Consider the following 23,350-nt stretch of genomic DNA (forward strand, 5'->3'; position numbering starts at 1 on the left):
TTCTTTGCGTATAAGCTGTCTCTGTCCATCATTGATCAATTGAAACTGAGTTAGATCTTCTCTTTGTCAAAGAAATCCACTTCCATCAGAATACATCTTCATACAGTATCATTGTTGAAGTATATAATGATCTCCTGGTCCTGCTCATTTCACTTAGCATCAGTTCATGCAAATCTCTCCAAGCCTCTCTGTATTCATCCTGCTGGTCATTTCTTACAGAATAATAATATTCCATAACATTCATATACCACAATTTACCCAACCATTCTCCAATTGATGGGCATCCATTCATTTTCCCGTTTCTAGCCACTACAAACAGGGCTGCCGCAAACATTTTGGCACATACAGGTCCCTTTCCCTTCTTTAGTATCTCTTTGTGGTATAAGTCCAGTAGTAGCACTGCTGGATCAAAGGGTATGCACAGTTTGATAACTTTTGGGGCATAATTCCAGATTGCTCTCCAGAATAGTTGGATTCATTCACAACTCCACCAACAATGCATCAGTGTAGTTTCCCACATCCCCTCCAACATTCATCATTATTTTTTCCTGTCATCTTAGCCAATCTGACAGGTGTGTAATGGTATCTCAGAGTTGTCCTAATTTGCATTTCTCTGGTCAATAGTGATTTGGAACACTTTCATATGAGTGGAAATAGTTTCAATTTCATCATCTGAAAATTGTCTGTTCATATCCTTTGACCATTTATCAATTGGAGAATGGCTTGATTTCTTATAGAGTCAATTCTTTATATATTTTGGAAATGAAACCTTTATCAGAACTTTTAACTGTGAAAATGTTTTCCCAGTTTGTTGCTTCCCTTCTAATCTTGTTTGCATTAGTTTTGTTTGTACAAAGGCATTTTAATTTGATATATTCAAAATTTTCTATTTTGTGATCAATAATGATCTCTAGTTCATCTTTAGTCACAAATTTCTTCCTCCTCCACAAATCTGAGAGGTAAACTATCCTATATTCCTCTAATTTATTTATAATCTTGTTCTTTATGCCTAAATCATGGACCCATTTTGATCTTATCTTGGTATATAGTGTTGAGTATGGGTCCATGCCTAATTTCTGCCATACTAATTTCTAGTTTTCCCAGCAGTTTTTGTCAAATAATGAATTTTTATCCCCAAAATTAGGATCTTTGGATTTGTCAAATACTAGATTGCTATAGTTGACTACTTTGTCTTGTGAACCTAACCTATTCCACTGATCAACTAATCTATTTCTTAGCCAATACCAAATGGTTTTGGTGACTGCTGCTTTATAATATAGTTTTAGATCAGGTACAGTTAGACCACCTTCATTTGATTTTTTTTAAAATTAATTCCCTTGAAATTCTCGACCTTTTGTTCTTCCATATGAATTTTGTTGTTATTTTTTCTAAATCATTAAAATATTTTCTTGGGAGTCTGATTGGTATAGCACTAAATAAATAGATTAGTTTAGGGAGTATTGTCATCTTTATTATATTCACTTGGCCTATCCAAGAGCACTTAATATTTTTCCAATTATTTAAATCTGACTTTATTTGTGTGGAAAGTTTTTTGTAATTTTGCTCATATAATTCCTGACTTCCTTTGGTAAATAGGTTCCCAAATATTTTATGCTATCGACAGTTATTTTGAATGGAATTTCTCTTTGTATTTCTTGCTGTTGGATTTTATTGGTACTGTATAAAAATGCTGAGGATTTATGTGGATTTATTTTGTAACCTGCAACTTTGCTAAAGTTATGAATTATTTCTAATAACGTTTTAGTAGAATCTCTGGGGTTCTCTAAGTATACCATCATATCATCTGCAAAGAGTGATAGTTTGGTTCCCTCATTACCTACTCTAATTCCTTTAATCTCTTTCTCAACTTTTATTGCTGAGGAAAGAGTTTCTAATACAATATTGAGTAATAATGGTGATAGTGGGCAACCTTGTTTCATTCCTGATCTTCCTAGGAAATGTTCCAGTTTTTCCCTATTGCATATGATGCTTACTGACAGTTTTAAATATAATGCTCCTGACTATTTTAAGGAAAAGTCCATTTATTTCTATCCTCTCAAGTGTTTTTATTAGGAATGGATGTTGGATTTTATCAAATGCTTTTTCTGCATCTATTGAGATGATCATATGGTTTTGTTAATTTGGTTATTGATATAGTCAATTATGCTAACAGTTTTCCTAATATTGAACCAGCCCTGCATTCCTGGTATAAATCCTACTTGGTCATAGTGAATACACTATGCTGGAGATGATTTTCAAAGTTCCTAATTTCTAAACTGAACTCAGTGGCCATTTAAAACTGAACATTTATAAAGTCAAGTTAAGTTTCAACAGTATGCTTGTTTAAATACCTGTTTGGGAGTGAGGATAAACAGTTGTCTTGCACTCTCAATTTGAAATTTCATAGATTCTGGGAACAATGAAAAAGAGTTCTGAATTTGGAATCTGGAGGGCTTGAGTGCCAATCCCAGCTTTCTGGCTTTATATAAATTTGACTATCAATAAATTATTTAACCTCTATGGGCCTCAGTATTATATCAGATGAGATTGGACACGACTTCTAAAGTCTCTTACAACTTTAAATATATGATCCTAAGTTTCGAACACACCCCCAAGAGGTAATTTGGTGTTGATGTGGGTGTGGCTAATGTGCAAGTGTCAGAATCACAGATAGGGGGGGGGGGGTGGAGAGAGAAGTAGTAGAAGAGTCACCTATATTGAAAACTTATTTTCTGAGTGCTTGACCTTGTCTCAAAAATATCCATAAAGTATTTCCTTATTACCAGGAACATTTTCTGAGATCTGATATGACATCGGAACACAGGCAGATGCAAGTTTCAATTCGACAAGGGGCAATGTAGTTGATACTAGCCAGGAGAAGATGCGGGTTAGACCCCTAGCGCTAAGTCTCTAGCTGAAGTAAGCAAGGGGTTTATAGTTCTCATTTCCAGCTGATTCCTGTGTGGCTTGACAGCAGGGCTGCTGAGATGTTCTATGCCTGCCCTGAGGCTGGCCGCCAGATACTCGGAATTTGAGTTAGGAGTGCGAAGAAAAGAATTTCACTATGAATTCTGTTCCGAGGAAATACCCTGTTGTTGGGCCTTCCAAACTCCAGCTGTTAAGGGAGCCTTGGTGTCCTGACCTCACCTGTGGATTCCTGCTTTTCCGGTTCGCATTCTTGTAGAAAAGGAAAAAGAGACAAGGAGACATGGAGAAAAAAAGAACTCTGGAACGAAGCCATGAGGAAGGGATGCTAGAAGGATCCCGATACTCTTCTCTGTGCAGATCTATATATTTAAAACCGAAAATAAAAATGGGTTTGGGGACACCTCCTTTAGTGTCCGCTAAAGGAACAAGGAGCAGTTACACAGAATGATTCCGGATAAGGTCGGCTTGTTGAAGCTGAAATCAAGAGGGGAAAAGAGAATTGTGGGTGATAGAGAGGGGAGATTGTCTGGAGAAAGAGGAAAAAAGCACGGAGTCAAAGACACCTCGGTTTCGACCTTGCCTACCTAGGGTTTGTCCTCAGCTGCTGACGCTTCCTCACTGTGCCCAGTGATGCTTGCGCATAAACTTCTTTTTACCAGACGTTGGTGGCGCCGTCTTAGGGGAAGTTAACTTTTTTTTGTTGTTACACTCTCCCATCACTGCCCTACCCAATGCCTTTCTAAGAAACACTTTCTAAGTGTTTGTGCAACCGTGTAGTTCAAACTTGACCTCTAGTTTCTGATTGGTCGATAAATGCAATCTAGACAATTTGGGGGGGGGGGGGCGAGGGAGGGTTGTTTGTTTTAATTGTAAGCAAGAATGACAATTTCGTGACTCTCCAGGAGGGAAACACAAATAGGGAGCAGTACGGGCAAGATAATAGGGGTTCGAAATGAGATAGGCGGAGAAAACAGCAGGAAGAGGCGGGGGGAGGGGGGAGAAGGAAGAGGAAGAAGGGGAATGTTAGCTGTGATTAAACTAAAACTAAAACGAGGGAGAGGGGCAAGGATAGAAGCCGGAAAGAGGGAGGAATGAGAGGTGTGAGGAGATGAGGAAGGTTGGGGGTGAGAGGGGACGGAGAGGGAGAGGAAGCTGAAGAACAATCAGTCTGCTGTTGGAAGGAATGAAGAGGTCCCTCTTCTAATTCTTGTCCCCACCTACCCACATCCTTAACTTTGTCTACTAATCAAATTACCGGAGCAAGCAAAGTGGATTTTGAGATCTTGAACAACTAGGTTGATCTAAGGTTTCCCGCCCCTCTCTGTGCTCTGAGCTAAAGTGGGGGGGGGGGGGGGGGGGGGGGGGGAGGGGGCAGGGGAAGGGATGGTAAAGAAGCGGGGAGGAGGAAAGGGGGAAGAATCTGTAGTGCTTCTGTGTTAGCGCAGCGGAGCAGAAGTGCTAGGCCTGTAAACCCAGGCGAGAGAATGTTTTGGAGAGTTAAAGTGACAATCCAAGTGGGCAGAGCTTGCCGACATCACATCAGAACTTTCGTGGAAAACATAGTGCAGGCTCTGTGCCGGGAATCAGCCAGCCGCAATCAGGCGGTACCCTGCCAAGTACTGTTGATAGTGAGGAGAAAACGTTTTCATAGAAGACCAGGTAGGAAAAGATCATGGGAAGAAGCCGTGAAAAAGAAAAGAGGTGTTTATGGGTGCATCATAGTAACAAGAAACTCATCCTTAGTGAATAGAGGCAGGAGACCTTCAGAGAGAAAAGTTCCATTTCCATCTACCTCCTTGCTGACTCTTTATCTCTCCCTTCCCCTCCTCCTCTTCCTACCGTTCCCTCCTCCTTCATCTCCTTGTCCTCCTCTCCGTCATTTTCTCTCTCTCTCTTTCTCTCTCTCTCTCTCTCTCTCTGTCTCTCTCTCTCTCTCATCTTTATGAGTGTCTTTTTTTTTTTTTCAGGGAATATAAAGCCCTGTTCTGACCAGAATAAATATATCTCCCCTCCGTCCAACCTTCCCTACTTCCCTCCCATACTACTCCCAGGAAAATTATCCCAAAGCTCTTCAGTGCGACTCTGATTCCATTTAAGTGAATTGGGAACTTCTGAGTACTCAAGAATAAGTGGGAGTCAGATTCCATTTAGTGACGGTGTATTTAGTCTTCCCGTGGTTTTCTGATTTTTTTTGTGGTTGGCCCTAAAAATTTGTTATGCTCCCAACTTCATTCTTTCGAGGTGGCATCTTTTACTAGCCTTTTCTTTTCTAGAAGTTTTGGAAAGAAATAGAAGTGAGGGCACCCAAAATATTTAATTTCCTCCTAACCCCGACTGCCCAAGTGGAATAAACCTTGAAGAATTTTCCCCGCTATGACACAGTACAATCCAGTTGTCAACCAGCAAGAGTCGACTTGCTCTCAGGAATGATTTTATTTTAATCAGTCTGTTTTCAGTAGCATACTCGATCTTATGTTTTATTGGAATATCAGTTTTTGTGCCTATACTTAACTTATAAATAAGAAAAGGCAACTGACCATCTTAATTTGACGATCTCCCCTAACCAGTTAGGGTTACAACACTACTGAAGAAAGAATATGTGGTAGGACCATATGGTCTAATGTTGAACACAACATATTCATATTATATCCAGGGTAATTCAGTTCATTTAGAAAGGAAATTTTCGGGTCAGGATAGCAAAGCCACTTAACCCATCTTTAATAAGATAGATTACAAATGGGATACAATGTAGTAGCCAAGCCAGTAATGAGGCCTATTTTTTTTATTATAGCTTTTTATTTACAAGATATATGCATGGGTAATTTTACAGCATTGACAATTGCAAAACTTTTTGTTCCAATTTTTCCCCTCCTTCCCCCCACCCCCTCCTCCAGATGGCAGGTTGACCAATACATGTTAAAAATGTTAAAAGTATATGTTAAATATATGTATACATGTCCATACAGTTATTTTGCTGTACAAAAAGAATTGGACTTTGAAATAGTGTACAATTAACCTTGAAGGAAATCAAAAATGCAGGTGGACAAAAATAGAGAGATTGTGAATTCTATGTAGTGGTTCATACTCATTTCCCAGAGTTCTTTTGCTGGGTGTGGCTGGTTCTATTCATTATTGAACAAATGGAACTGATTTGGTTCATCTCATTGTTCAAGAAAGCAACATTCATCAGGATTGATCATCATATAGTATTGATGTTGAAGTATATAATGATCTCCTGGTCCTGCTCATTTCACTCAGCATCAGTTCATGTAAGTCTCTTCAGGCCTTTTGAAATCACCCTGCTGGTCATTTCTTAAATAATAATAATATTCCATAATATTCATATACCACAATTTATTCAGCCATTCTCCAATTGATGGGCATCCACTCAGTTTCCAGTTTCTGGCCACTACAAAGAGGGCTGCCACGAATATTCTTGCACATACAGGTCCCTTCCCCTTCTTTAAGATCTCTTTGGGATATAAGCCCAGTAGTAATACTGCTGGATCAAAGGGTATGCACAGTTTGATAACTTTTTGATCATAGTTTTTTGATCATAGGCCTCACAATGAGGCCTATTTTTCTAAGTGATTTCCCATGTGGTGGCCACCCTCCTCCATTTAAAAAAAAAAAAAAAAAGCTTTCTCTAAACAAAAGAGGTAAAGTCGAATTTGAGGTTCACTTTATTTTCTAATTTTATTTATTATATTTTCTTGTGAAAAATAAAATTGAGATTTTTGAATTACAATTACCATTACAATCAAGAATTGCAATTTTGAATCTTAATTTTAAAAATGGGAGAACTTAGAACCTTTGACATGCTTGTCTATATATAAGGTTATTTGCTGTGTATGTTTGATAAATTGTATCCTTCAGGATAATAGGTCGAAACCAAAAAGGGGAATGATAATAAAATGTACATTATTTTGGTGCTTGACTTTTTTGTTTAACTGTTTAATTACTTCCTTGGTCTGGTTATAAATCTGTACAGCTGTATTACAAAAAGTATTTTAGATACTTAAAAGATGTGTAAGGCTTATCTAGATGGAGCAACAACTTCTCAACTGTTCATTTGTACTTAAAACTTATTTTAAAGACAGTATAGTAATGCCTTCATTTAAAAAGTATACATAAGATTTTGAGGGGGGCTTGGACTTCCCACAAATATATAAAATTTTAAACTATTAAATGTGGCAATAGCTAAAGATATAAAAAAGTCATATATGTATATTTAAACTTCTGTAACTTAAAGATCTGTATTTCTTTAGGTACAGGTAAATTCTCCACTGATAAAGATCATATCCTTTCTTCCATTTAGTTTTGGATGAGATCTTTTGTCTGAAAAAACCTTGCAGAAAACCTGATGATAAGCTTGGTTGAGAAGAAATTGGCAACTCATTGACAAGTGTATACTGAAAGCATTTCTAGTATGCTACCTCTGATCACTTAGCAAAACTGTTTGTAGGATGAGGTATTAGTCAACTAAGGGCCTTCCACAGCAGACATAAAACTGAAAATCTATTATGGACAACTTGCTATTCCTTTTAAATACATTATAAAGTTATTGTGTAAATTTCTTTTTTTAATTTTCCTTTCATTTTTTCCCTTTCCCCTGCCCCATCCTAGAGATGGCTACCATTAAACACAAATTATATATATAAAAATGTGTGTATGTGTGTATATATATATATATATATATGTATATATATATATATAATTTTATAAATAATATATAATATTGGAAGAATTCATACATATATAGTAATTTATATATATATATCTTTTTCTTACAACAAAAAATTAATAGTAATTACATTTTATGTGAAATATATATATAATAGACAGTATGAGGCTTAAAATGTATAAATATTTAAATTAATCATATTAATTAATAATATTTTGGGGAGATATTCTTTTTTGCACAATATAACATAATGTCTAGGTTGAACATGACATAAGATCAAGTTTTATAAATATATAATTTTATTTCTTCATAACATATCACTGTGAAAAACTGTGGTGACTAATATTTGTATGGGTATACTAGTCATTTATGCATTTAAATGACAATTTCAATTTTGATACATTCATTTTCATTGAATTTTGTAATAAAATCTCCGATGTAAAAACACTTTTTAATGAGAATATGGAAAGCTCACTGGAGTTGGAATCAAAAGAGCAGGGTTCAAGTTTGCCTTCTGTATCTTGCAAGTTTGTGTTACATAGGGCAGTAGCTTAAAATGAAAGATTTAGATGTTACATTTCCCAAAATTCCTTCCAGTACTTGAGCCTATTACTATTATTTAAAAGAATCTAAATAATACAATTAAAAAAAAACCTGTTTATGGGTTCTAAAGTGCAAAAATGTTATGTTTTGTTTTGTTACTATACTTCTAGTAAACTACTTAGCTTGCAAGAAAATTGTTGAATCTGATTTGACTAGTTTTTCGATGTTGATTTGGCTTCAAATTATAGTAAAGATAAGTTACACCATTAGGGCTGTGTTGAAATGTTTTTCTAGATGTAGAAAATGATGCATTGCTTTTGTGGTTTGAAAAAATAACTTGACGCTTGTTCTTTTTGGTCACGGTGACCTCTGTTTTTGGTTTTGGTTTTGGTTTTTGTAAATTGTAAATTACCTTTTAGTTTACACTATAAATTTATAAATTTTGAACACATAAATCTAGATTATGATCTAGAATCCAATCTTCCTGATTGAGATGAACACAAATTATAAAAGTTATTTTTCCTTTGGAAAAATAAAATCACCATTGATTGCAGAGACCTTCCCCAGATAATATATGTCTCTAATATTGTTATTAATATTTTATACTATAAACATGAGATAATTTGAAATATTAAGGTAGTAAAAAAATCACAAAATCTTCAATTTCTTTATTCTTTCTTTTTTGAAATTCTCATAACTAAAAATAGAAGATAGAAATAAGTCTATTTTCTTAAATAGACAGTAACGGTACAAAGAATTTTATTGAAATTACTTTTATTTTCATAAAGGAATAACTTTATACTTTTTAGCCCTCTTCATCAATCCTGAATCTCTGCATTTAACTTTGTATTCATTAAGACCTCAGTGGGCCACATCCCTTCCAAAGCATTCATTAAAAACTTTTCCCCAGAGGTAAATGATTTTTTTTCTTTTTGAGATTAGGGGATGGGATAGGAGAAAAGATCATAGAAGTTGGGGTTAGGAGAGAAGACCAAGGACAGTGAAGGAGAACAAATTATCTTATCGATTACTAAAAGCAAATAGTGTTTTGACTTGGTTTATATAATTCAAATGTAGTTAAGTAAAAATACCATCATGAACTTTAACAGGAGATAATGCAATTAAAAAAAAAGTCAGAAATCACATTTACTAAATTCCACAAAAAGACTACAGAAAATGAGACCCCAGTAGAAGCTAGTATTAAGAGAAAACTGATTTACAATTTTGAAACACACATAAAAACACATGATTCTTCCAAAGTACAAGACTAATATTTCCTGTGATTTATAATCATGATCATTCTGTGACAGCATTTAATTTTGTTGATCTGTCCTAAAAGTATGGTTATGGTTTGCCTCCTTCTCAGCACGTATTCAGTAAACTTCATTTCACTGCTTTTAAAAGAAACAGTTACTCAGAAAATAATCACTTTTCCTACTTGATAATCTTTCTCCTTCTGTTGAGTATATAGAAAAATTTGTTTAATAAGAATGCAAGGAAAAAAAAACCTACAGGAAATACACATTTTATGCAATTGAATTATGCTAGGTGTATATTCTAGGTGTTTACAGTAGTGTTTTGCTTTTCTTTTTGGTTTTTCAAAGACATCTATATAAATTAGCATTTTCTTTTCAGAACAAAAGGGAAATAGCTTAGTATGCAGTCATAAAGCTTAGATGGGAATATTCACTTTGTCATTTGCTTGCTCTGTGAACTTGCTTTCATTCATTTCTCTTAGGTTTTGTTCCCTTATTTTTAAAATGAGGGTGTTAAGGTCCCTTCCAACTCTTACCATTCTGTGATTAATGAGCATTTTTACCCTTATAAAATGATTTATTAAAGCATTGCAAATGATTTTTGTATTCTGCTTATGGTTTAAATGTAAAAATCCACAGATTACCTTATTTTAGTTTTCCCTTTGCAGTAACTGGTGTGCTTAGCCTAATATAAAGAATTACATCTGATATTTTGATAGAGCTTTAAACTTCATAGAACACATTATCTACATTATCTCAATTTTCCCATCTGTCAGATGATGTGGTAGAACTGAATATCTCTCAAATAGGGAACTGCTCTTTGATTAGTACACTAATTCAATTGTCAAGAGTGGATACTAAATTCCTATCTAGTACAATTTATAACAATATAATTTTAGGAGTTTAAAAAAGGCAAATATATTAAGGAGGATGAGCTTATCTGTTGCTGATAGATTAGTGTGAATTTTCACACTGATCTTTTCCTGGTGCCTACTGAGATATGTATAAATTTTATTTTGATTTAGAGGCAGCTTTTGGATTTGGATTTGGAGGCAGATTTGGATCAATAACACTGGGTCATCGGATGGGTAGGTTTGGGGTAGGGAACTAGAACAGGGCATTGGTTCAGCAAAGCACAAAGTGAAAACATCCATTAGGTCTTGAGAGATAAAAAGAAGAATGTCATTCCTTTGAAATAAATTATCTTGGTCCTATATATTTACTGCAAATGTAGTAGTTTGTTAATGCTTAGATTAGCACATACAATCAAAGATAGTTGGGAATTAAACTAATTTTTGATCATGTAGCAATTAAAATTTATAATATATAAAAAGTGACACTTCCATTCCAATGGAAAACTGTTACACCGCTTTTAAAATTAATTTACATCAATTTACATTGTTTACATTACATTAATTACAGTTTCCTTGAATTATACAAATTATTCTGAATATAACTTCTGATTAGTACTCAGAATGCTAATCCCTTAAATGTTATTCTATAATTCTAGATCGCTATTAAAAATAACTGTAACAAAGTGAGAACATTGGTGCTAAAGTCTGATTTCAAATCTAATCTGAGATTTACCACCAATATGACTTTGGCAAGTATAACCTTCTTGGATTTAATTCAATTTCATTTTGTCAAAGTTACATCAGGTTAGTGTCAATAGAAAAGTGTTCATGACCAAGGTGTCACAAAATGAAACTCAATCAAAATTATTGGTTGACTCAAATGATTTAATTGCCATTGTAGTCCTTTAGGTTGTCCCATATCTGCCATTTGACATCAGCATGATCTTATGTAAGTGACATAATTTTGGTGGATTTCAGTTTCTCTTCTATAAAGAAACTGAAAGCCTATTATTAGATGGTGTCAAGATTCGATCTGCTTTTGATATTTTATCATCTAAAGCAGAATTTGATGATAAAAGTTGATGGGGTTCAATTAAATAAAGAATGTTATTTCATCTAACTCTTGTTGATACTTGGTTTTTAGAGTATTTACTCTAAAATGGGCAAAAAGAATTAGAAATTATGGGATCCATGGGTAGATTTTAGAGGTAGGGTTGTAAATTTGAATAGGGGAAAAGTGTATTTTTATTTTTACTAACCTTTAGTTTCTTTTGTAATAGTAATTAAACATAGCTAGGTGGCTTAGTGTATAGAGAACTGGGCCTGGAATTACAAAGACCTGAGTTCATATCTGTTCTCATAAACACTTATTAGCTATATTACCCTATATAAGTCACTTAACCTCTGTCTTTCTCATTTTACTCAACTGTAAAATGTGGATAACAATAGCATCTACTTCACATTTTGTTGTGAGGATCAAATGAGATAATATTTAGAAAGCATTTAATACAGTGTCTAACACATGAGTGCTTAATAAACATTTGTCTTCCTTCCTATACATTTTACTTGATTCGCTTTAAAATATTAATCTAAGAATTTCTAAAGGGATGGTGGTGGTTTAAGATATGTACACAAAAGATTCAGTACTCTGACTATAGAAAGATGCCTTGTTTATTCCTTTGAAAATTTAATAAGCCTTTATTAAGCACTTACAATATGATCATCAGTAAGCATTGGATTTTTTAATTAATTATTTCTCAATAAATTGTTTTTATTAACCTTTGTTATAAAAAGATTAAAAATATATTGTACATTTTCCTATATTAATTTTTTCCATTTTTTATTAAAGCTTTTTATTTTCAAAACATATGCATGGATAACATTGCATTTTCATATTCAAAACATATGCATTTTCAACACTGACCCTTGCAAAACCTTGTATTCCAAATTTTCTCTTACTTCCCCCCATCCCTTCCCCTAGATGGCAGGTAATTCAATACATGTTAAATATGTTAAAATATATGTTAAATCCAATATATGTATACATATCTCTACAGTTATCTTGCTGCACAAGAAAAATCAGATCAAAAAGGGAAAAAAAAGAACTGAGAAAACAAAATGCAAGCAAACAACAGAAAGAGTGAAAATGCTGTGTAGTGGTTCACACTCAGTTCCCACAGTCCTCTCTCTAGGTACAGATGGCTCTCTTCAGCACAAGATTATTGGAACTCATCTGAATCATCTCATTGTTGGAAAGAGCCGCGTCCATCAGAATTTATCATTGTATAATCTTGTTGTTGACATATACAATGATCTTCTGGTTCTGCTCATTTCACTTAGCATCAGTTCATGTAATCTCTCCAGGCCTCTGAAATCATCCTGTTAGTTATTTCTTACAGAATAATAATATTCCATAGCATACATATACCATAATTTATTCAGCCATTCTCCCATTGATGGGCATCCATTCAGTTTCCAGTTTCTAGCCACTACAAAAAGGGCTGCCACATTTTTTTGCACATGTGAGTCCCTTTCCCTCCTTTACATCTCTTTGGGATATAAGCCCAATAGTAACACTCCTGGGTCAAAGGGTATGCACAATTTGATAACAAAAGGACAACCCAAAGGACTTTGAGCTTACTTTTAAATTGCTCTCCAGAATGGTTGGATTTGTTCACAGTTCCATCAACAATGTATCAGTGCCCCAATTTTGCCACATCCACTCCAATATTTGTCATTATCTTTTCCTGTCATCTTAGCCAATCTGGATGAGAGGTATGTATTGGCATCTCAGAGTTGTCTTAATTTGCATTGCTCTGATCAATAGTGATTTGGAGCACCTTTTCATATGACCAGAAATAGTTTGAATTTCTAAATCTGAAAATTGTCTGTTCATATCCTTTGACCATTTATCAATTGGAGAATGACTTGATTTCTTATAAATTTGAGTCAGTTCTCTATATGTTTTGGAAACGAGGCCTTTTTCAGAACCTTTGAATGTAAAAATGTTTTCCCAGTTTATTGCTTCCCTTCTAATCTTGTCTGCATTAGTTTTGTTTATACAAAAACTTTTTAACTTAATATAATCAAAATTATCTATTTTGTGATCAATAATGATTTCTAGTTCTTCTTTGGTCACAAATTCCTTCCTTCTCCACAGGTCTGAGAGGTAAACTATACTGTGTTCTTCTAATTTATTTATAATATCATTCTTTATGCCTAAATCATTAACACATTTTGACCTTATCTTGGTATATGGTGTTAAGTATGGGTCAATGCCTAGTTTCTGCTATACTAGTTTCTAACTTTCCCAGCAGTTTTTGTCAAATAGTGAATTCTTATCCCAAAAGCTGGTGTCTTTGGGTTTGTCAAACACTAGATTGCTCTAGTTATTGACTATTTTGTCCTGTGAACCTAACCTATTCCACTGATTAACTACTTTGTTTCTTAGCCAATACCAAATGGTTTTGATGACTGCTGCTTTATAATATAGTTTTAGACCTGGTACAGCTAGACCACCTTCATTTGATTTTTTTGATAGTTTTTTTTAATAGTTTTTTCATTAGTTCATTAGTTTGAAATTCTTGACCTTTTATTCTTCCAGATGAATTTTGTTACTTTTCTAGGTCAGTAAAATAGTTTATTGGGAGTTTGATTGATATAGCACTAAATAAATAGATTAGGTTAGGTAGTATTGTCATCTTAAATTTGCTCGACCTATCCAAGAGCATCTGATATTTTTTCAATTGTTTAGCTCTGAGTTCATTTGTGTAGAAAGTGTTTTGTAATTTTGCTCATGTAGTTCCTGACTTTTCCTTGGCAGATAGATTCCTAAATATTTTATACTATTGGCAGTTATTTTAAATGAAATTTCTCTTTGTATCTCTTGCTGTTGGATTTTATTAGTGATGTATAAAAATGCTGATGATTTATGTGAATTTATTTTGTATCCTGCAACTTTACTAAAGTTGTGGATTATTTCTAATAGCTTTTTAGTTGATTCTCTGGGGTTCTCTAAGTACACCATCATATCATCTGCAAAGAGTGATAATTTGATTTCCTCATTACCTACTCTAATTCCTTTAATCTCTTTCTCATCTCTTATTGCCAAAGCTAGCATTTCTAATACAACATTGAATAGTAATGGTGATAGTGGTTAACCTTGTTTCACCCCTGATTTTATTGGGAATGGTTCTAGTTTATCCCCATTACATATGATGCTTACTGATAGTTTTAAATAGATGCTACTGACTATTTTTAGGAAAAGTTCATTTACTCCTATACTCTCTAGTGTTTTTAATAGGAATGAGTGTTGGATTTAATCAAATGCTTTTTCTAGATCTATTGAGATAATCATATATGGTTTTTGTTAATTTGGCCATTGATATAGTCAATTATACTAATAATTTTCCTAATATTGAACCAGTCCTGCATTCCTAGTATAAATCCTACTTGTTCATGCTATATTATCCTGGGGACGATTTTCTGTAATCTCTTTATTAATATTTTAAGATTTTTGCATCAGTATTCATTAGGGATGTTGGTCTATAATTTTCTTTTTCTGCTTTCGTCCTCTCTGGTTTAAGTCCATGTCTGTGTCATAAAAGGAATTTGGTAGAGTCCTTTATTCCCTATTTTTTCAAATAGTTTATATAGAATTGGAATTAATTGTTCTTTAGATGTTTGGTAGAATTCAATTCACATGTAAACCCATCTGATCCTGGGGACTTTTTCTTAGGGAATTGATTAATAGCTTGTATTATTTCTTTTTTCTGAAATAGAACTGTCTAAGCAATTAATTTTCTCAAAATGATGAGAAGAGAAGTCTGTCAACTGTATTAGATTATTGGCCTTCACTTTAATTCTTGGAAAAATAAATAACAGCTAACATTCATAGAGATCTTTAAAGTTTCCAGAGTGCTTTGCAAAATATAAGCATTTTAGCCTCTTCACAATCCTGGATGGTTGATGCTATTATTATTCCCATTGTACAAATGAGAAACTGAGTCTGAAAGGTTAAGTCGAGCTATCTGGAATTATGCCTTAAGAGTTATTAAATTACTTATATATCTTTTGACTCAGCAATACCATTATTTGGTCTATTTTCAAAGATAATTACAGGGAAAGAAAAAGAACCTATATATTCTAAAAATGCTTACAGAAGCTTTCTTTGTCTGGTAAAGAACTGGAAATTGCAGGAATGTTCATCAGTTGGGGAATGACCGAACAAGTTGTGGTACATGATTGTGATGGAATACTTCTATAAGAAATGAACTCAATGATTTTAGAAAAACGTGGAGACTTGCACAAAAAAATGAAGACCAAAATGAACAGAACATATTGAACAGAATATTGTATACCTTAATAGCAATAGTATTTTAAGAATGACTTTGAACAATTGAGTTATTTAGACTATTATAAACATCTAAATTAGCTATAAAGGACATATAAAGAAAGATACCATCCAAAGTCCAGAGAAATAACTGTTGAAAAGAAGTATACTTAGAATAATTTTACATTTAAACCTATTTCTATTGGTAGTCATGGGAAGGGGGAGAGAAAAAAGAAATTTACATGAAAGGAATAGCAAGTTGTGCTTAGTAGATTGCAGTTTCATGTGCAATAATCTTTTTTGTTGTATTATGGAAATGCTTATTTTATTCCATAAATTAAAAATAAAATTTAATAATGAAAAAAATGTCAAAAATCCAAGTAGGAGCAGCTAAATGGCTCAATGGGTAGAAAAGCAGTCTGAAATTAGAAGGAACTAATTTCAAATCTAGTCTCAAACACTTATTACCTATCTATGTGACCCTTCCAATTTCCTAACAAACAAACAAAAATTCCAAGTAAACCACATTTCTTGCAATCCCCTCTATTTCTACTTTAGTAAACTTGTTAAAAATGTAAATAAGTTTAGAGTGGTATAACCTGTTTTGAGTGAAGCCATATTTGGCTCTTTATAAACACTACATCTATTTCTAGTTGTTCACCACCAACTACACCTTTTCTATAATGAGCTAGATTGACATAATGGAATACTGAATCAGGTAGCATTCCTTTACTCCTCTTCTTCAAACAAAACAAAACACCCTAATGTAATCTTAAAGCAAGCATTGAGAGCGGCATAGCTATCAACAACAGGGAACTTAGAATCACTGTACTCTGACCTCCTCAGATCTCATTTATAGTATTGTGTTTAATCCTGGAAAATGCACAGGAGAAAGCAACCAGGATAGTAAAAAGGCACGTGTTTGTGACATATGAGGATTAATTTAAGGAGTAATTCTTACTTGAAGAAAATACCGTAAAGGTTAGTTCGATCCCCTTATCTTTCAGTTGAGGACACTGATGCTCAGAAAACTTCAACTCACAATTATCAAGTAGCAGATCCAGGATTCAAATCCACATCTTCTGGTTCCAAAATCAAAATTCTGGTCACTACTTCACATAGCGCTCCCATTTAATGGTTGAATTGGATGCTACCGAAGTAATAAAATTGATACAACTGTATGTAGAGAAAATGAATTATCTCCCATTTAGTAGTTGTCTCTAGGCTGTTTTCAGTTGTTGATGGATTCTACAGTGACAAGAGCCCAACCATAGAAAGCGATGGAGAAGCGGAGGCGGGGAGAGGTGGTGTTGAGAGAGGGTGTCGAAGGGCAACCGTTATTTTCTTTATTCTTCTTGCTTCCCGTCACGCGTTCTATTCACCCTGCGCATGGCCAAGTCCTCAAAGTAGGATTTTACCGTTAAGAGTAGAAAGAGTAAGAAGTGTGAGATACTCCAGGCTGTCAATATAGCCGATTTCTATATAGATCCAGAAGTTAAGAAAAGTTATTGACCTAGGTATCAAAACCCTACATTTTGGGCAAGTTTCCGCATCTCCACTCTCTCATTTTCGACTTAACCCACATCCCTCCTCCCTGCTTCGCTCCCCGCCAGCTTGGTCCGCTCCGTTCCTCCCCTCCCTCCCCCCTCCCCTTTAACATTGGAGGTAAAGAATCAAAAAATCATGGTGAAAGAGCTGCTATGTTCCTCAAATCAGAAGGGACTATTAAAAAGGAAGGAGATGAAGTGTTTAAGGGGGTGGGGAAGAGAGGCAATGGGAAGGAGAGAGAACTCGGGCTTTATTTAATTCGTAGGGAAGTTGCGAGGGTTGCAAGTGTTCTGCAAAGAATCCAGAATGAAGAGAAGGCACAGTCAAGAGAAAAATATGAATCTGTCCATAGAAAGTCTAACTGTAGCTGTTGCTAGGGGTCGGACGGAAGTAGTAAGGGAGCTCTTCGAATCAGGCATTGACCCCAATATCGTGAACCGATTTGGGCGGACTGCCATTCAGTTAGAGAGGAAAAAGTGTTTTTGAGAATGGGAGTGGTGGGAAAGAATGAGGAGAAAAAGGAAGAAGTTTTACAGAGCTCCCTATAAAAGGGAATTCATAGTAAGCTTTAAAGAATGAGGTACTGATTCCAATTATTCTCAGGCAAAAAACCTTAAAAGAAACAGTAATTAAAAAAAATACATTCTCTACCGAGTGATGTGTGTTTAGTTAAATTTCTTAACTACATTACAGATGAAATGGATGGAATAATTTGTATATATGTGTATTCAAATGAAACATCTTTTCTTGACAACAAACCTTTTGTAGGATTTAAAAATACAGTTCAAAGAATAGAACATTAACTATGATAAATATAAAATTATGCTAGTTTTATCTGAAGTGTTAGGGGGGATAGGACTAAAATAATTTAGTTGCAAGATGGATGACAATAGTAAATGATCAGATACTGAGGGAGGGGCAGAGAAAATGCTATAGTTATATTATTCCTTTTTCAAAATGTGACTTCAGAGTAATAATTATGGGCATTTGTGTGTGCCTGCGTGTATTATTGATGCTATCGCCAATCTACAAAGGCACTTTATTCCTTCCACTTAGTATCACCCGAAATCTAGAGCTAAACTCTTACCTTTTCAGGCTCCCAAGATTATTCTAGTTTATAGTTTGCTAATTTCATCTTGAAATTATTTCGGTCTCTGCCCAACAAAAACAAAAAGCTGAAACATCTCCAGGATATAAAAAGGCAGTTTGGGGGAGGGGGAAGGAGGGAAGTAATTTACAATGCTAAATATGTTATCTTGTTAAAACTTAGTTTATTGTGGATCTGAGGAGTGAATTGGTCTAAAAGGTATTTGGGGGTTATGGATGGATGAATAATAATCATATTAGAGAGGCAAATAAAATAATGTAGTTATATTCGTTACAATTTAAAAGTGATCTCGATAGAAACTGTCCTAGCATATCTTGGATTTAAAAATGTGTCCATGTATTTTAATATTTTGTCAATGAAACAAAATATTGTTGTGTTTCTTTTAGAAAAAAAGTTTTTTAAGAACATTAAAAATTGCTTTAAAAAATAAAGAACAGAAAATAGTTATATTTATGTTTTGAAATAATTGATTAAAATATAATCTCAAAAAGACTATATTTAAATGCTCTCTCTTAAAAGTGCAGCAAACAGTATGCAACTCCTGCCTTCAGCTTTTTGGATTCAGACGCAATATCATTTGATTTGTTTTTAAACACATTAAGGTTTAAAAAAAAAAAACACTTCCAACAAATATTGTATTCTTTCTTTTTTTAATAAGGTGAACTGAATTATGACGTCAAATTTCATATAGAGTTTAATGAGAAGTAATACAATGGTCATAAATGCAATATAGCATTTTCCCCTTAAATTTCTAATTTGATTCCCCTTAGATTATCATCTAAAATTGTGAAGAAAATTTAAATAAAAATGTTCAATACCTTTACTATTTCCAGTGAATACTTACAGCAACATTACTATTACTTGCAATGAATATTTAATTAATTTCGTATCATTTGTAAACCATTTGGGATTTAATTGACATCTACATAGATAACTGTAGTAATAAGGGGGTTAAATTTGATGGTCCCTAAAATCTGGTCCAGTTCTCAATCCCTAAATCCCTTAAACTTTTGTTGTTAGTTTGTAAGCTGTGTATGAGTGCTGCAGTTAAAAAACCACGAAATGAATCCCTCGAACGAAAATCCTTGAGCATTTTCTTTAAATTTATCACCTCAGGAAGCTATATTTTTCTTCCATTGATGTTGCCATAACGCAAAGCACTTCTCTTTGGAAATTATCTCTAAAGACAATTTAGGAGTCATATCACATCATAATCTTTTCTACTATCTTTGAAATATATACCTGAAATAAGCCAAACTAATCAAATAATAAAAGCTAAATTACGCCCGGTTTCTTTTTAAATTTTAATATTTTCTTTTTTAAAAAAATAAAAGAGTGAGCCACGGCAAAGTTCATAATTTACTACATGAATGTAGCAATATATATATATATATATATATATATATATATCTTGTTGACTATATTATTTATGAGACATTTAATTCAAAGTTTAGCATTTTCAGACTTTTTAAAAATGTTAGTTATAATAATCACCCTCTATCGTAAAAAGGATATCGTAAAAGGCTACCGTAATAGCCGCCCTATTTTCCAAACCGTGTGCCACTTTTACAAATATAGTTATTTTCAAATACATAAAATAGCTACTGGGAAATTATTTTGATTTGAAACTTCCACAGAAAAACTTCACAATTACAGCCCTTCATTTGCGAGCCATGACAATCTATCTTTCTTTGGGGAAAAAAATAATAAAGACAGTTAAATGAGGCTTCCTCAGTACAATACAATACAATTTCAGCATAATACAATAATGTATCTATTTGACAATCAGAAAATAAATTCCTTCAAATAGTCTTGCATCTACTCGGGACTCATCTATTTCATTTGAGTAGCTGGATTTCTAAACATCCTTGGGATAGAGTTTCATTGTTAGGATCCTAGTTTCTAAGCGTGAGGGACTTAGAAGTCTAGGACTGGGATTTCATTTACTAACAATGGAGACCCAGAAAGTAATTTGAATGCCTTAGACAGCACAGATACTAAGTGTCTGAGCCTAAATTAAAATGCAGATTATCTGATTAGATTGCTCTAGGACCCCAATAGATCTGATAAGAGTCTTAACACCTTTCAGATCCTGTAAGTGTAGTGAGATCGTGGGAGCAATTCTTTGCCACTTTAAAGGGTTCTGTGATCTCACAGAATTGTACTCTCTTTAGTACGGTTAGTTGAAATTAATCCATGCCATCTAATTCAGTGATACTATTACCTGGGCAACTCAGAAAGTATTAACACATCAAAATTAAAATTAACTAGTGTTAATCTTTCTGTTCTGAATTGCAAACAGTACCTCAAGCAAACATACTTCCATTTTTATTAGTTCATCTGATGTAAAACAAAAAATAATGTATATATCCATGTCTAAATTCATTTCCTCTTTGCTATTTCTGTGTTCTGAGACTGACCTCCCAATTTTCTCCCATACACACTAAGAGATGTGCTGTGCCTCACCCCCATCCTTAAATTAAGCCCTACTTTTTAAAAGTTTCTAAAGCAGTTTTTTGGTACGTAAAACACAAAAATCTCACTTCTTGCGCTTTATCATAGGAATTTTTCCAAGTTGTTTTGTTAATGATCCTAACCTTGCCATTTGTCCTCTAGGTCGTGATGATGGGCAGTGTGCGTGTAACAGAGCTCTTGCTGCAGTACGGAGCAGAACCCAACACCCCAGACCCGTGAACCCTCACTCTACCAGTACACGACGTTGCTCGGGAGGGTTTCCTGGATACTCTGATGCTGCTTCACCGGGCTGGGGCACGGTTGGATGTCAAGGATTCCCTGGGTCGCCTCCCCGTGGACCTAGCTGAGGAACAGGGACACCGCCCTGTTGTCAGATACCTTCGCGAGGTGGTGAAAGGAGGACTGAAATCCACCCACCGTCCTGGATGCAGAATAGAATCCTCCAGGTGAAGCCATTTTTTACTGAAAAATTAGTAAATGTGTACGGACTCTGGTTAAGACTTCCATTGCTTTTCCCTTTCACATGGACCACTAAAGTTAAGTATAACTACCATTTATATAGTTCTTTAAGGTTTGCAAAGTTCTTTGCAAATATCGCATGCATTTCTCACAAAACTCAGAAAGTTAGGTGCAATTGTCCCAATTTTACAAATAAGAAAACAGCCCGGGAGAAGTTGTGTCTGTCACTGTCATGTAGTTTCTAAGAGTCTTAAGCCAAATTTGAACAAAGTTTTCCCTGCCTTCAGATCCGCACTTCTGGCTATCGATGTCAGGCGTGTTAGGGATTGAGTGGTAGATAAAGCAGAAATAAATACAATATCATTTCGCAAACATGCTAGAAACTTAACCTCCATGACAGATGAATTTTATTAGTTGTGGGGCATAGTAAGTGGATAGGGAACCGCGTTTCAAAAAGACCTAGTTTCAAATGTTGCCTTTGAGAAAGAGACTGACCACCTTTGGATCTCTCGCCTGGCAGAGATTTAATACCATAATTTTTGTTTGGGGAGACTAATGTCCTAAACGAAAATTTTCTTGCACAGTCTGTCCCACGACATTTCTACTTTATTCTGTAGAAATACTAGGTTTTCCAAAAAACATTTTTCTCTCCCTTCCCTCTTCCTTCTATAGCTATGGTCAGTGTCGGGATAGATTCTATGATCTTTGCCAAGTTGTAGAAAAAGATTATTAGAGTCAACACCATTTGTACAGCCTAGAAGAAAATAATTAGGTGCAGTCCCCCCCCCCCACACACACACACACTCTTTTTAAATCAGCATCCTTTGTTTTGCCCACTTTGCTCCATGACCAGAGGAAAAGTTCACAGTGGGGCGAGGGGGGGGGAGGGGAGGGGGAAAGGGAGGGGAGGAAGATAAAAAGACAGCCTTCAGAGGAACCCCTATCCAACTGAGGGACTCAGAGCTGCTCCAGGTCAAAAATTTCAGTTAGGGAAGCTATCCTTCTTAGAAAAACGGATTAATTTTCTGTATTGGAGGATATGGTGGGGGGGAGGGGAAGAGGCAAACTTCATAAAGGTGATGAGTTCTATGGCACGTGTTTATGAACTGTTCTGGTTAGTCACCAAGTGCCTACTACAAGCCAAGCATGGTGCTAAGCTCTGAGGTTGACTTTAAAAAGAGAAAAAGAGCAAAAGCTTTGCCCTTGTACAACATAAGTTTGTGATAATAATCAACAGAAGGAAAGTCCAACTATGAAAAGAAATGCAGAAAAAGGGGGATGTCTTAGCCGAACATGGACACTGATATAATTGTAGATTTAACGAAGTTTGATGTTTTTAATTCTATGAAAGAAAAATGACTAACTCTCAGCAGGCATTAAGCAGAGTTTTTTTGAGTTAGATGAATTATATGTAGCACTTGGAATTTTGGATGAACACTGGGATGACAAAAAGAAATGGCATTTTGGTATTATTTTTATAGAGTTTTCTTAAACTGCTCTTTTCTTTTGTAGATTACAATATTCTCCATCAACAGGGAAGGCCCTCCAAAAAGCAGAAAGACTGAGAGTCTCAATAAAGGGCTTCCATCTTTCCCCCTTCTCCGGAGCAGTCTCAAAAGACTTAGTTCACCATAATTACACTGTCTTGCTTTGCCTTCAGCTAAACCTGAAATATTATTTTCATATTTGTCTGAGACAAATTTTTTAATAAACCTGCTTTTCTCCAAGGATCTTAAACAAGTCTCTATCATTCTTTCTTTGACAGCTACAAAATATGCTGTAGCTGGATTCAGTTTGTGTGTGTGTATGTGTGTGTACATATATATGTGAATTTGTGTTTTGTTCAGTCATTTCCAACTCTTCGTGACCCCATGAATCCATTGTTGAAAGATATTGGCAAAGATATTGAAGTGACTTGACATTTTTCTTTTTCAGTGCAAATACAGGTTAGGTGACTTGCCCCAGGATTATATAGCTAGTAAGTGTCTGAGTCTGGATTTGAACTCAGACTGTTTTGACTCCAGTCCCAGTGATTCATCAGAGGATAGAGCCATCTAGTTGATTTATTTAGACAATAAACACATGTAAGTATGAAAATTATTTGGATGTCTTTTAAATGTGAATATTTGGTAGGGTTTTCTTGCAAAGATAATCATAGAAATT

The 23,350-nt window shown here is 34.6% G+C and overlaps 1 protein-coding gene across 1 annotated transcript; it reads left to right on the forward strand.

Annotated features, from left to right (window-relative positions):
* Positions 1–17,436: 17,436 nt before the first annotated feature.
* LOC116420044 (cyclin-dependent kinase 4 inhibitor B-like) lies at positions 17,437–22,910 on the forward strand. The gene is given in 4 exon segments (XM_031943499.1): positions 17,437–17,606; position 18,115; positions 20,870–21,174; positions 22,700–22,910. Coding segments are annotated over 4 exon segments (657 nt in total). The 5' UTR covers positions 17,437–17,451; the 3' UTR covers positions 22,896–22,910.
* The last annotated feature ends 440 nt before the right edge of the window (positions 22,911–23,350 follow it).

The sequence above is a fragment of the Sarcophilus harrisii genome, chromosome 1 (assembly GCF_902635505.1).
Source record: "Sarcophilus harrisii chromosome 1, mSarHar1.11, whole genome shotgun sequence".
In the NCBI taxonomy this organism is placed as follows: Eukaryota; Metazoa; Chordata; class Mammalia; order Dasyuromorphia; family Dasyuridae; genus Sarcophilus; species Sarcophilus harrisii.